The sequence below is a fragment of the Parasteatoda tepidariorum genome, chromosome 6 (genome assembly GCF_982258835.1).
Source record: "Parasteatoda tepidariorum strain Cologne lab strain chromosome 6, Ptep-v5.0, whole genome shotgun sequence".
Taxonomy (NCBI): Eukaryota; Metazoa; Arthropoda; class Arachnida; order Araneae; family Theridiidae; genus Parasteatoda; species Parasteatoda tepidariorum.
Window position 1 is genome coordinate 111,371,808 of NC_141760.1, and position 15,060 is coordinate 111,386,867.

General features: G+C 29.9%; 1 protein-coding gene across 1 annotated transcript in view; it reads left to right on the forward strand.

The window, feature by feature from the left end:
• LOC107444895 (cell adhesion molecule Dscam1) overlaps positions 1 to 8,906 on the forward strand; it is a 42,915-nt gene extending 34,009 nt beyond the window's left edge. Inside the window, exons 14-16 of the mRNA XM_016059165.4 lie at positions 3,226 to 3,393; positions 7,210 to 7,387; positions 8,612 to 8,906. Of these exons, the coding sequence (XP_015914651.2) occupies positions 3,226 to 3,393; positions 7,210 to 7,385 (344 nt within the window). The 3' untranslated portion in view covers positions 7,386 to 7,387; positions 8,612 to 8,906. The remainder of the gene's footprint in view (positions 1 to 3,225; positions 3,394 to 7,209; positions 7,388 to 8,611) is intronic.
• The last annotated feature ends 6,154 nt before the right edge of the window (positions 8,907 to 15,060 follow it).

Sequence of the window (15,060 nt, forward strand, 5' to 3'; positions counted from 1 at the left end):
CGAACGGGAGTCCAGCGCCCTGGCAACCAGGCTATCCCAGTCCGTATAGTTTAGTTATTTCATAGTATTTCATGAAATATCCAGACAAGTCAGTTAAAATACACTGTCAGAATTTTCTATCTAAAATTATGGTAAAATAACCGGAAGTAGTATGTCTATCCGATTTACCGTAAAATTTACGGAAAAAATATTTTTTTCCTTTGCGATTTTGAAACCATTTATAACTAAAATGGTTTTAAGACCATGAATTCAAAACTTATGGGATTTTTAACCACTTACAACTAGAATGGCTTCAAACATGGCTAGGATTTTCGTTGGGTAATGAGCATTAGAGAGTGCAGGACACTGGAAATTCTTCATGGGCATGAAGGATTCTTTTGAGTTGAAAGGAATGGAGGAAATATTGTTGTATCAACGCTGGAACTCGAACCCCAGTTCTATCGATCATGAGACTCTCCGATTAGCCTTCTCGGCTATAATATGCATCCATTTACAAGGCACTAAGTGGCTTCATGAGGTGGGCTTAGTTGCTACGATAAAATTCTGGTTGTTTGACCAATAATATGTGAAAGCAGTAAATAAACGATTTTTTTTCACAGTTAGCAGTTTGATTACCTTATTATTTATGGTGATTTGTCTGTTTTTTTTTTTTAATATGTGAAATAACAAAAAAATAAATTGTTATTTAACCATCTTTTCCGAGAAATTTCTAACAGTATATACAAAATTATTGAATTCTTCAATTTAACTAGATATTCTATGAAATAACTAATGATAGACCATTAAAGTGAAAAATAAGCAATTTCAAAATTATTTTATAAATTAATTGATCATAAATAGCTGAAATATCTCGAAAAATGCATTTTATCTCTATTGCGGATGATTAATTGATAAATAATAAGGAAAAACAGATGATATAATGTTTTATTGCTCCTATCAATAATTACGTCAAAAAGCAACCGAATTAGTGTACACACATCATTACAAAGCATCTATAAGCGATTCAGATAACTAAAATGCAGCTAGAAACCGGTTCTAAGAAATTTGCGAGTGCCGTATTTCATTCTTTAACGATCAAGTAATCGTTATTCTACAGAATACCTATTGTTATTCCATGAAATAACCTATTTATTCTATGAAATAACGGATGCACTTTAACGGTAACAAATAGATTCATTACATCATATGACAAAGTGTTCATAACCACGAAATTCTTTGCATGGACATTTCAAACACTTTTGCTTTTCACTATAAATTGAGATGTCATTTTTCAGTATGCACTGAGAGTAAGGTAGCATTTACCGTGGCTCTATGAAAACATCAATAAGTTCTGTAATGATTTTGATAAAGCTTTAGTATTGATTTGTGTAAAATTAACAATAAAATATGGTTTTATAATGTGCGATAAAAATCTAGATTGAATTGGTCTTTTGTTTAGATAAAAAAAAAAACAAGTTTGAAACAAAACATTATACATTTGACTTGAATGAATTAAAAGTTGAAAAGTTACTTGTTTAAAGGTCCGCGTTTTATTGTTATTATTCAAGCAAATTTCATTCATTTGTGTAAAAGGTTTGGTACTTATTTTGGCTACAATTATTGATTATCTATAGCATTTTTTTCCCCTATTTTTTAAACTTTGATCATTTAAGAGGATGATTATATAATTTATCCCATATATGTTCATTATTGAACTAATCCATATAAGGAGTGTTCAAAAAAAATATCATTAAATAGCTTTTTATCCATTATCTCTTATTTTATTTAATTTTTTTTAAGTAATTACTAAAAACTTTATACAGTGATACCTTTTTCTTCTTTTATTTTTGGCATACTACACAGAGTGCCAAATACCCTTAAGAACTACTTTGTTTATAGCTTAAAAGACAGTGTAGAAAAAACAAATAAATAAATTGAATGTTTTTTTTTTCCTTCTAGAGAACATTAAACCTTTGCTTCGTAATTTATGCAATCTAGTGATGACATTCACCGCAGATTGCGATGGCTGTCGTAAGTGGAAAGAGAAAAGGCAGGAAATACTTATAAATTGCTTACGTCATTTTGTCTAGCGAATTCCTTTCCAGGGAGAACTTGATTACAGTCAGGTTAAAGGGTTACTGGGGAACTCTGAAATCACTAGATATATATATATATATATATATATATATATATATATATATATATATATATATATATATATATATATATATATAAGAATTCGATTAGCTGTAAATTTAGTTTCACAGTTCAAAAAGTGCATTTATAAAATGTGAGTGGGCTAAAGTCCCCTCTACCCCCACCGGTTTCGCAGTCCCTGAAACCAAGTACAAATGATTGTATATATTTAAAAAAAAGAAATTGGAATATCTATTAAATTAATTTGTAATGGAATTAATTTTCTATCTCGAGGTGGCGTGTCCTATGAAATATTTCTTAAACCTCCATTGTGGTCATCCAATCACGGCCATGAAAATAAACTGCAACCGTTTTGCTTTAGCCCAGATTAAAAATAAAATCCTTAGAATCGGAAATTATTTATTATTTCTACACTGTAAGCTATAAGTTAAGTTGTAATTAAGGGCATTTGACAATCTGTGCAGTAAGCCAAAAATAAAATTTTTTAAAAAATAGGAAAAAGGTATCAAGATATAAAGCTTTTGGTTATTATTTTTTTTAAAAAATATTGAATAAAATAAAAGATAACGGATTAAAAGTTATAAAACAATGACATTTTGTTGCACAATCTTTAATATAGATTGGTTCAATGAATGAACAAAAATGCGATAAATTATATAATTATCCTCTTAAATGATCAAAGTTTGTAAAAATGGAAGGAAAAAAAATGCTATGTATATTAATCAAGAATACTAGTCAAAATAAGTACCAAATTTTCTACACATATGAATGAACTTAATTTTAACTAGTTTATTTAAGAACTTAATTTTAACTTTAACTAATTTTTGTATTTAATAATTTCTGAAACAGAAAAAATATGTATTTTTAGAAATAAGGTTATGTAAAGAGGATGTATTCTAAATAACAGCGCAATTTTTAAACGAGTTTAAATACGATAGACATCTTTATCAGCATCAATATTATTTATTATATTAAAATAATTATTTATTTTGCCAAAATAGGGGATATATTGCCAAAAAAGACATCCCTGATTTTGTATGTGTTTTTGCATTTCATTGACCTGACCTTGTACTAATATCTTTCTTTCAGGCAAGGCACTAACGCCATCTATCGTTAGTCATCATGGTGACACGCCATATTTTCTAAAACTACACTTCATAGTACCAGTAGCGGCATCTATCGTCATTATAGTTATAGTAATTGTAGTAGCCTGGGTTTGGGTAAAGAAAGCTCAATTTAGAGATGAAAGAGAAGCAGGTATTTTACAAATACTTAATTTATTAAAATATTAAAAAGAAATTAATTTTTTTAAAAAATTAAGATGGAGTGTTTATTTTATACCTATGAATTATTTTTGTTATACAACTTAAGGAATTTTTATTATAATAATTATAAGTTTTAATTTAATCGCAAAGCGCACATTTTGCTGCAAAATATTTAAAAATTTTGATCAAAACGAAATGTAAAAAATATTTATGAAATTTACGACGCTTTTATTTTGTGTGGAAAAAAAATTTTACATTAAAAATTTCTTAAATATTTTATTTTCTCTACAATAACATTTTCTTTACTATTTTTTTAATATCTTTCAAATTTTATAAAAAAAAAAATTTTAAAAATAAGTCTTTTTGGTGTTTTTTTTTGTTGACAACGTTTTAAATAATTTTTTTTAACGAAATTTTGCCTTATAGCATGGCATGGTATACTTTTTTAAAATACATATTTTCTAATTTTTAGAAATATATTAATTTTTTAAAAAATATTTTATAAAAAAAAAATTTTTTCATTAGTTTTGAGAAGTATTCATCTTATTTGTAAATTTATCTTTAATTATTTTAATGAAATCAAAGAGAAAGAGTATCTATTGCTAACAATATCTATCTTTTAGAATAAGAATTTCATATTGAAGTATTGTTTGTAAAATTATTTTTGTTTTTTTTTCTGTTGCATTTTATGTGTGTATTAGTTTGAAAAATTTCAGTCATGTAATCCTTCACACTCAAGTAAAACTTTCAATCAAGTAATACCTTTGGGACATTGTTTAGTTTCATTACATTTTTCAAATAATTTCTAACAAAGTTTTAATTTTTAAAAATAAAAAATAAAAGATCTCACATAGACTTGTATCGATTTTGATTTTCTACAATACAAATAGATATGGTATAAATATTTATACCAACCAACCAATTATTTTGTGTCAATGTTACCTCTAAAGTGTATAATCTGCAAAATAACTGTATAATTTGCATATTACCTACGAGGCACTTGTTAAAGCGGAAATCTTTGTTAAAACATTAGCAACATTTTCTTATGCTGTAATTGATACACACTGGGGGTTCCGTGTTCGGCTGACCACCTGACCGGGACATCTGCTCCTGCACCCCAGAGCCCAAGGTCAAGAAAACTGAGATGGGCCCAGTAGGGCTTGGCCCTCTACAGGCTGTCCCGCCACTGAGTTTAGTTTAAATTGATATAATGTTAATTATTTATTTTCTGCTCTCTAAAAAAATCAAGTTACTACAATTGTTGATAGAGAGCAGTAATGGTATAATGTTCGCCCTCTAATGAGGCAACCAAGATTCGAATCCCAGCAATGACTGGTCAATAGGAATTTCACATCCGGCTTGCATCGACCACAATGCTCACGTAAAATATCCTCAGTGGTAGACGGATCACGGGTTAGAGTCCCCTTGCTGTCAGGCTAACCATAAGAGGTTTTCGTGACTTTCCTCTCCGTGTGACGCAAATGCGAGTTAGTTCCATCATAATGTCCTCCACGAATGCAAATTTCACTCTATACTTGATACAGGAGTTCCCCTATCTTCTGGATTGGGCTCAAAATTACAAGGCTACGGAGTTTAACATTAGTCGTAAACCCCAAAAAAAATTGGGTTGGCTGTTCAAAGACAGCTATAAAATATAAAAAATTGTTGATAGAATCAGTTATCAATCGCATTTAAAAGCTATAATGCAAAGAATTAAACGGTTTGAAATGATATTACAGTTAAAGAAATTAACATAATGTCCTCCTGGGTAATTTATTTGTTTTTCATAATTTGAAGATTCAAGTCAATAAATACTATCACACAATCACCATATTAATAGATAGAATGAAAGAAACAAACTTATGAAATTTGTTCATAGGGAAAGTTTTAATGTATATATTACCAAGATAAATTAGGGAAAGCTCTTGATTCTGCACTTTAATGGTTTAACCTAATCAGTCTGTTAGTAATATGCATATTATGACTTTCGAGCTTTAGTGGTCGCGTACATATTTGACTTGATCTCGAATTTAATCTGTGATATTGGTTATTGAATATTTATTTAGGAATTTTTCACCTGGATCTCATTAACTTCTTTATATTATTTACTGTAAATATAGATGAAAGCATGATTATCAGAAGTAATTAAAAATACTTTTCAATGTATCAGAAAAATAAAAAGAAATTCATGAATCATATTCATGAATAAATTTACCTAAGTTAAGAAAGAAAATTAGCAAGTATTATGCAGAATTTTAGCAGAGTAAAGAATTTTCCTTTTTATGACTTACATTGTTATATAGGTGTTATATATTGTTATTATTATTGCATAGTTATTCTTAATCTATATACACTGTTATTTATTACATATTGTTATATTATTGAGTTTGTATATTGGTTTCTTGTCTCTATCTCTTCAAAGAATAGTGTCAGTGACGGGTGAGCGAATTAATTTACATGCACTGAAAAATGAGAAATTTCGTGTAATATATATATATATATATATATATATATATATATATATATATATATATATATATATATATATATATATATATATATATATATATATATAAAAAAGAATTAAATTTTATTCAAAAAACCGGAAGAAAAAAAAAGATATAATCTTTTCTTCAGCTCACACGATTATATCCGCAAAACAGAGTGCTTTCTGATATTGTATCAATAAAGCCAAAGCAAAATATATTAATGCAATAATGTGAGGAGCACTCAAAAAAATTTTTATAAAAATAACAATGAGTAAAATAGATCACAAAAAGTAAAAATAACATGTAAAAACAGAAAATAAAATGAAATAGAAGGAAAAACATTAAAAAGGGGGCTATAAAGCGAGTAGCAAAATCAGATCAACTTACATCAACTTACATACTATTGTATTAATATATTTTGCTTTGGCTTTATTGATACAATATCAGAAAGCCCTCTGTTTTGCGGATATGATCGTGTGAGCCGAGGAAAAGATTATATCTTTTTTTTTCTTTTTATATATATATATATATATATATATATATATATATATATATATATATATATATATATATATATATATATATATATATATATATATATATATATATATATATACTATTTTTTGTTATTTTTTTACTTATTATTCCCCCCCCCCTTTCTTTTTATATGTCTATAATTTTTCTTTGTTTCATTCTTCATTTTGAACTTATCTAATGAGTTCTGTTTACTTGCAGCTTAAGCGCAATAAATGAAATTCATTGTTTTTCTTAACTTTCTTCGTGTTTTCTTGTATTTATTTATGTATGTATATATATATATATATAAAATGTTCACTTAGGTTCATAATGACGTTTTAGCTGACGTCACACTAGCGATAAGATCAATTTGCATTTTCCATTGAAATTTCGTTGTTGTTGATAATTTACGTCGCACTAGAGCTGCACAATGGGCTATTGGCGACGGTCTGGGAAACATCCCGGAGGATGATCCGAAGACATGCCATCACAATTTTGATCCTCTGCGGAGGGGATGGCACCCCCGCTTCGGTAGCCCGACGACCTGCGCTTAAAATTTCGTGACTCAGATTTTAGCTGATCATACAAGAAGTTGCGAAAAGAAACCTTATAATTACCTAGAGTTAAGATTATTTTCAACTTGATACTAACTTTATGAAAGGATGCTTTGAAACCTTAAGTCAACCTCGATTTAAGTTTTTTATATAAAAGGTTGTTTTTTTGACTTTGAGTTTGATGAGTTGATTTTAACTTTGAGTTTGTTTAAGTTGAGTTTTTTAACTTTGAATTTGTTTCTTTTGTAGCTCGGGTGTCTTTGTACGCCGAAGCCTACTATACTTTGCCCCACAAGACTGCCTATTTCCCTCCTCAAAATGCCGGTGGATCAGGTGTAACGGTTGCTGGAGGTCCAGTTGTACCATCAGACGATGCTTATGACATACCGTGGGACATTCCTGTAGCAGCCAGGCCCAAGCAATAGAGGTATATTTAACTATTCCATAACAATTCTGTTAATGATTATACTTGTATTTTTCGAAATTTAACATTGTCCTAAAAAGTGACGTCAAAACAATAAATGCATTGTTTTGTTTTTTTTTCTTCTTTGCCATCACGTGTGTAAATGAAATGAGCTTTCACAAATTTTGAATACCGTTCTCCTAAATGAACATCATTATAGGAGATACCATAATAACCCCTTCACTATTAATCCTATTCACTTTAAACATGAAGTGACCATTTCTATAACTAGTGTATAGTTTGTCTAAAATAAGAACTTCTCCAGACATTCGTCTGGAGCTGTGGCGGTGACTATGGTAACGAGGTATGACTTTTTTAAATAGGGGTGCAGGGTCACTGTTTTGGAGTGGTTTCTGCTCGGGTCGGCGAGAGACAGGAATATCTTTCTTCGGTCTATTGTGTTAGTCCGAAATTGAAGCTACCCTCCCTAAAGTGCACCATTCTTGTTTCCATAGCACCAGATCGCCTCAGACTTTGCGGCGGGAGGAGTTCTCAGCTTAGACACACTATAGTTTGAATTGCTACAAGCTATGTTTAGATTGCCGTTCAAATAAAAAGAAAAACGGCGATATTTTACCGTCTTTGAATAAGAATTTTCAGATCAATAGATTTCTTGTTTTCTGGATGGATAATTTTACTTTCGACAGTCGTTTCAAACAATTATTTTATTTTCGTTTTATAGTTTAAATTTTTCCGTTATAATCTTTCATTAATGATTCTTTCGAGTACTTCTCTAACGAATACTTCATTATAATTTTTACTACTTGTCATCTAGTTTTTAATGGGGAACCATGGAGGTTTAGGGGACAGAGTACTCCCCGCTCAATCCCAGGTCCAGGTTTCGTGCATGATAAATAATAATTTATTTTGTGAAATAAAATATTATTTTTCATGCACGAATCTTTTTTGCGACTCAATGAGTGTAATTTAAGCATATTTCCATGATAATAATACCACGTTTTATAAAATTTCTAAGTTTCCATAAAACGGGTCAATCTTATGTTTAGTAATTTATATGTTAAGTTCACAATATTATAGTATTGACATGAATGGTTTCAAATGAAAATCGAAAATTGGCAATCAATTTAAAAGATACAAACATAGTTTTTTCCTCATCATTCATCTTTTACATTTTTTCTTTGGTGTCTGATTTTCTGCAAACATAATTATATTATTTTTCTTTTATAGGTATTTAAGTGCAATCATCGAACAAAACGAAAAAAAAAAACTTATTATACTACTTATGAAAATGCATTTTCTACTATTTTGTAAGGAATTATTAGTGAGTGAAGTGTTCGTGCATTTTGGTGTCATTATTTTTAGCGTCAATTTTTCCCATTTGTGCATTTAAAGAAGAAGAAGAAGAGTTGTACATATTTGTAAATGTTTCATTTCATTCATGTGATTGTCTCTACTTACTGCATTCATTTTTCTTTTGTAAGAAATGCTTCTTCTCAAATAAATGTTTGTATTCGTATTATAAGCTTCTTTGTAACCATTTTTTTCCCACGGATTATGACTGGGCAATATTTTCGATATCTGAGACGGAAAATTAACCCTCTATAAAAAAAACAAGCCGTTAAAAAGGGGCTGCGAGTTTTTTTAAGTGAAAAACAATAGTTATTTTTATATGCAGGATTTGTCAAGAAATACCTGAAAAATTACAAAAAAAATAATGAGTTGCAATGTTTTGAAGCATAAAATCTTTTATTTTTTTTTGTCACTTAACATATCTGCAAGAACAGAAAAAATAAAATTGTTTAGTAATTTATTTCAAACTTAATGATCCCAACAATATGAACATGAGACGAAATGTTTTTCTGGACGCACTATCTACAACTATCTTTAAATGTTCTGGTAGCGCAGTGGACACGGTTCCCAGTAGAACAACGAAGCCAAGCATCTCTGGCTGCGGCGAGTGTGCGGGTTGGTGACCACTTTCATCACGCTGCGTAGGGACCGAGAGTGCGTGGTATCAGTCCTCGTTAAACTGTTCAACCGTAAAGTGCTATAGTGGCGTCACTTCTGCATCGATCTTCACAGCATAAATGCTGTGACGTGGATTTGATATTTGGTCTTCGCGTATTATTTTTCAAGCAGCTGTAAATAAATGTTTTCTTTGGATATTTACATGAGTCTTATTTCCTGAACCCAGAATATTTCCAGAATTTGTGTCTAGATGAAACTACACTACCAAGGCAGGGGAGCCACCCCCCTCTGCAGAGGATCAAAATTGCAATGGGTATGTCTTCGGATCATCCTCAGGGATGTTTCCCAGACAGTCACCAATAGCCCTACCAATACTAATAAAGTACCTACCTACCGTATCTACAAAGGTGCTTGTACAATGTTTTAAATTCACTGATGCCCAACTTAAATGCATACAATAGAATCTTCGCAATAATGAATACAAAAATCAAATAAAAACTGAAATATAAGAAACGAAGCTTCAAGCTGCAATAAATGTTTCTAAATCATCAAGCTGCAATAAATGTTTCTAAATCATCAAGCTGCAATAAATGTTTCTAAATCATCAAGCTGCAATAAATGTTTCTAAATCATCAAGCTGCAATAAATGTTTCTAAATCATCAAGCTGCAATAAATGTTTCTAATAACGCTAAATCATCAAAACCTCTCATCCAAATGACAGTAGGCACCAAACTAACGAGAAGAGACAGCAAATCCTTCAACCTTGAATATGCAAAGCAGTTTTCGATGTTAAATTAAACAGAACAGCTGAGAAAATCCAATTCAATCCTGGCTTGCAGATATGAAAAGAGGCGCAGTGAGGGGTTAATACATGGCATTATTAATGCGATATTAGTAATTAATATTAATGCAATAATAACAAAGTGCATTGCATTGATTCTTTATTAATGCACCATCAGAAAGCAATAATTTTTGCGAAAATAAATGCGTGAGTTGAAAGAGGTTATATCTTATATACGAGACTAGCCTGGCTCACTTTGAAAAATTATCTTACATAACATATAAACTTTAAAGTTAACATGTTTAAATATTCTAATTTTTCAAGCCCTCCTACAACGTTTTAATTAGCTTCAAGCGATTAAAGTAGCCAAAATTTTTCACCGTCAAACTATTGCCCACGATTTTGCTCATGCGGTAGTACTTCGGTTAAAAAATTTTCTATTTTCAAAAGAGATGACTTTGACAAAGTCAAAGTTCTTCATGTATTGAATTTTATAAAATAATTTAAAATCTATACGGAAGTCACTAAATCGTCCAAGCCACCTTATTAGACATGTTTATCTCTAATCAAAGTATGAAAATAGAATTAAACAAAAATTAACAACAAAATTTAATTTAAAAATAGTAAATCAAAATGGAAAAGCTCTAAAAAGCAGATACAGCCAAAATTGTCTTAATTAAACTATATAAATAAAAATGGGAGAATTGAAATACAAGCAAAATGTCTAAATCTAAAGATATGCATGTTAACATGCATGTGTTTTTCATAGATTGATCTTATATATTGGATGATATTTTGGCCAGGTTTGGTTTTATTTTCTATGTAAATTTTTTTTATTTGATAAAAAAGACCCTCTAATTTTTCACCCCCTGTGCAGTCTAACTACTTCGATATATCATTCTTTGGGTAAAAGATCCTTGGGTATCTTATAAATGCATAGTTTCAACTGCAGATGGCAGCACCACTAAAATATAAAAGAGCTCTATGAATTCCTGGTTTACTTAATGTAATACTAAACATGAAATTCTTCATAAACTTAAAAAATGGGGACGAAATTACGAACTCTACCGTGACAAATCACATTGAAAACAGTTATATTACTTCATTTAATTTCGAGTAGCTAAAAAATTTTAATCAATCTGATGCCTTTTTGCAAAATGTGCACGCATGCTTCCGCTCTATTGCTATCGGGGGAAAAAAAAGTATGGTAACAACTGAATCGTTATAATTTTGTTATTTTTATGATAGTGATATTTAGGTCTTCTTCATCTTATTCAAGATAAATTTTGCATAATAAGAATGCTCCTATAGTTCAATGCTAGCGTAAATTATCCTCAGTGGTACACGGATCGTGGATTAGAATCCCTTTGCAATCGGGCTAACCATATTTTTTTCGTGGTTTTCCTCTCACTGTAACGCAAAAGCTGGTTAGTTCCATCAGAAAGACCTCCACTCAGTGCAGAATGACCCAGTAGTTACCTCGTCTTCTGGGTTGAGTTAAAATTGAGCTGCTACATACATTGACAGTCGTAAAACCCGAAAATGGGGGGGGAGGCTTAAATGAACAACAATCAGAAATTTGGTCATACAAACCTGTTTTCATAGTAGAGATAGGTGATAGTCTACTAAATTTTTATTGTATACATTTATATAAATAAATATTTTCTAAAATAGTCGAAGAAAAAAAAATCGCAGCGTTGTCATAGACATGGCTGATTTATTTCTATACGATACGACTTCTATAGATATAAGATTTTTTTTTCTTTTTTTAAATTCAATTTCGCAGGAACTATACCTCTGATTCCGTTCGTATTTTGCAATTTAAAATTACTTTCTTGTAATAAATGTGTGAATTTTTAATTCATTTTTCTTTTGCCACTATCAAAAAAAATAATAAAAACTAATAAACAACTATTTAAAATTATTTTTTGCATGGAAATTATCTTTGAATAAACAAATTTTATAATTGTGCGCAAAAGTTTTTCTCATTCGCTAAAAAAAAAATTTAAAAAATTCTAGCGACTCGGCGAAATACGCAATAACCCAATATTTTAAGGGTCAGAAATCCAAATCCGTCGAAAAAATGTTATTAAGTGAAAGTACGATTTTGTGTCTGATTTGAAATATCGTCTGAACTTATAAATTAGCATAACATAACAGAGTGCGCATATATGAGACAAAGTAAGCGCATGACGATAATTTTTACCCACGTAATGAAACCACGTGACTGTTGAGTGAAGTGACAGCATTTTCCCAGTCAGTGAAATAAATTCCAGGTTGATATTGTAAAGTCGAAAATCTTTAAATATGGTGATTTATTCCTCAGCCTTTGCTTGCAGAGAAAACATTTTTAAAGGAAGACCTTATATATTTCCTAGGTAAGTAGATTCCTCACTTTTTGGAATTACAATTGATTTATTTATTGTATAAATGAACTTTTAAAATTCTTCTTTTCCTTAAGACATCATATTAATCCCGATTGTCACATTTTTGAAGTCCACTAAATTTTTATTGGCCGGGAAATCCAGTTTTCCCTCATTCATTTCCATATTGTTTTGGTCCTCACTAGCATAAAAATAATAAAAGTATTGTTTTTCTATAAATATTTTTTTAGTTTGTTTTGATACACATATAATTTAATAGGGTGGTATTTTTTATTTTCAAATTTAGAGGATAACAATTGTAAAAAATGAGTGAAAACAATCCCACGGACAATGCGACGAATTTAAGGTTACGTCAAGGTACGTCTCTTGTGAATATCAATTGATTGTTAGGTTTTCTCTTTTGAAATTACATTATGACGCATTCACATACATTATTAATACAAATACATTTTCCATGGCGAGACGATGAGGCAACCACAAGCACTTCCACCAGTTCAAAAGGTCCACGAGGGAAAAATGCTCAATATTACCGTTATTATAGAGCACGGAGGCGAGCGGAACAGGAAAAAGAGTCGTTGAATAGAACTAGTGATCCTTCTACGACTGCTGATTCTTCTACAATTAACGTCGCAGGTTACGAAGTTTAACTTCTGCCGAGCGGAGGGACTCCACGCACTATTTTTTTTTTATTCCATAATCTGAATTTATGTTTTTAAATCTATTTAACATGTAAATATAAACGAATAAGAAAACAACTTAACCATAAAGTAATGATTATATAGAATTATTCATTATTAATATTCAGAATTATTCATTAGTATTCAGTATTAATTATTTTAATTTTACTTCTGAAATATAGTAGGCGAATTTTTGGCGACTTGATTGTTTCTTTCCATCTTCATTATTTACTTTGTGTATTTTTACTTTCGTTACTGTTTTCAAAAGAAAAAAACTCTTCTATATATTTTCATAATTTCAATTTTGTTCACAACACTTGCTCACAGAGAAGTATAGTTATGAACGAATAATTTAAAACAATTCGATAAAAAAAAGAATAAAGATTTCTAACACTTCATAAGTTCTTTAAGAAAATCATTTTGTCTTTTTTGTTTCCAATTGAAATCTTCCTTAAATGCAATAATGTGTGGAAAAAATCGGGAATACTAGCAAGGTATTAAAATTAGTTAACCGTGAATATGAATTATTAAATGCAATAACCGTGAATTATTAAATGTAATAATACGAGAAAGAAATCGAGAATACTATCAGAAGTAATGAAGTTTTTTACCGTGTCATAGCATTCGTAAGTTAAAATAAATCGCGATAGTTGAAAATAGGAAATCATTTATTATTAATGCGATACAGCATTTTTTTTTTTCTTTTAATTTTAAACTTTTTATTCAACTTCCTGACATCTTTTCTTGCAAATACTTTAAAAAATTCTCAATACCTGGAAATATATTCATGATTTTACAAGATGTTTTATTATTGTTTGCTATGTTGAATCAAAATTTGACGAAGTTTCTTTGGTTTTTTTAGATGATAATTAAAAATACTCCCTAAAATAAATTCTTATATTTATTTACCACAAGGATAATTAACAAATATTAAAACATAATTTAAAGAAAGCATAATTTGAATTCATTGTAATTTCTTTTTTGAAATATCTAAAGCATTATTAGATGGAATTATTATGAAAATAAATTTTGACAAAAGTTACGTATAATTAATTAATTAGGAAGTAGTTTTTTTTAATAATTTTAAAATTTTGAATTTTAATAGGAGAAACATAGATTTTTAACTTCAATCCAAAATATGGACATTTGTTTTGCGGTGCAAATTATGTGAAAAATACTGAAATTCCAAGCCATTTTTAAACTTAAAAATTAACTGTAGGCAGTTATCACATCATACGTTTAAACTGTTTTTAAAACCATTTAAAAATTTAAATTTTCTTATTTTTGTAAACATGTAGACAGGCCGGGATAGCCTGGTTGGTAGAATGTTGGGCTAATGTACAAGTTCGTGGGTTCGATGCTCACCGGCCGAAAGACTCCCCTTGTAGCAAATGGTAACTGGTACACGTTTAATCTGTCGGGTCACAAAATCCTCCATATTCCAATAACAACCATTCTCTATGGGTACTGAATTGGAAATTAATCGTTCTCTGGTTCAGTTCAAAATGCGATCTGTGGATGAATGAATGAATATAGGAATGGGTCAGCCCTATAAACGGGTTGTAAGGTGTGTGTGACTGAAGTCGTATTCTTGGCCATAGATGGCGCCACTGAAAAACAAGAAACCCACTCTCTGCCTCATGAAATTCCTTTCACCAAGCAGGCTTGCTGATATTGATATTGATTCGAAACAACACAGCAGAAATGTAGACAATTTCGCACAATTCATACATATAAAAAAATTGAAATTCCAAAATAAGTCTTAATCTAGCAAAATCACGTCGAAAAATGATTAACTACTTTATTGTTCCGCTAATCTTTTTTTTATTACCTATATATATAACCGTAGCTGAACAGACAACTCA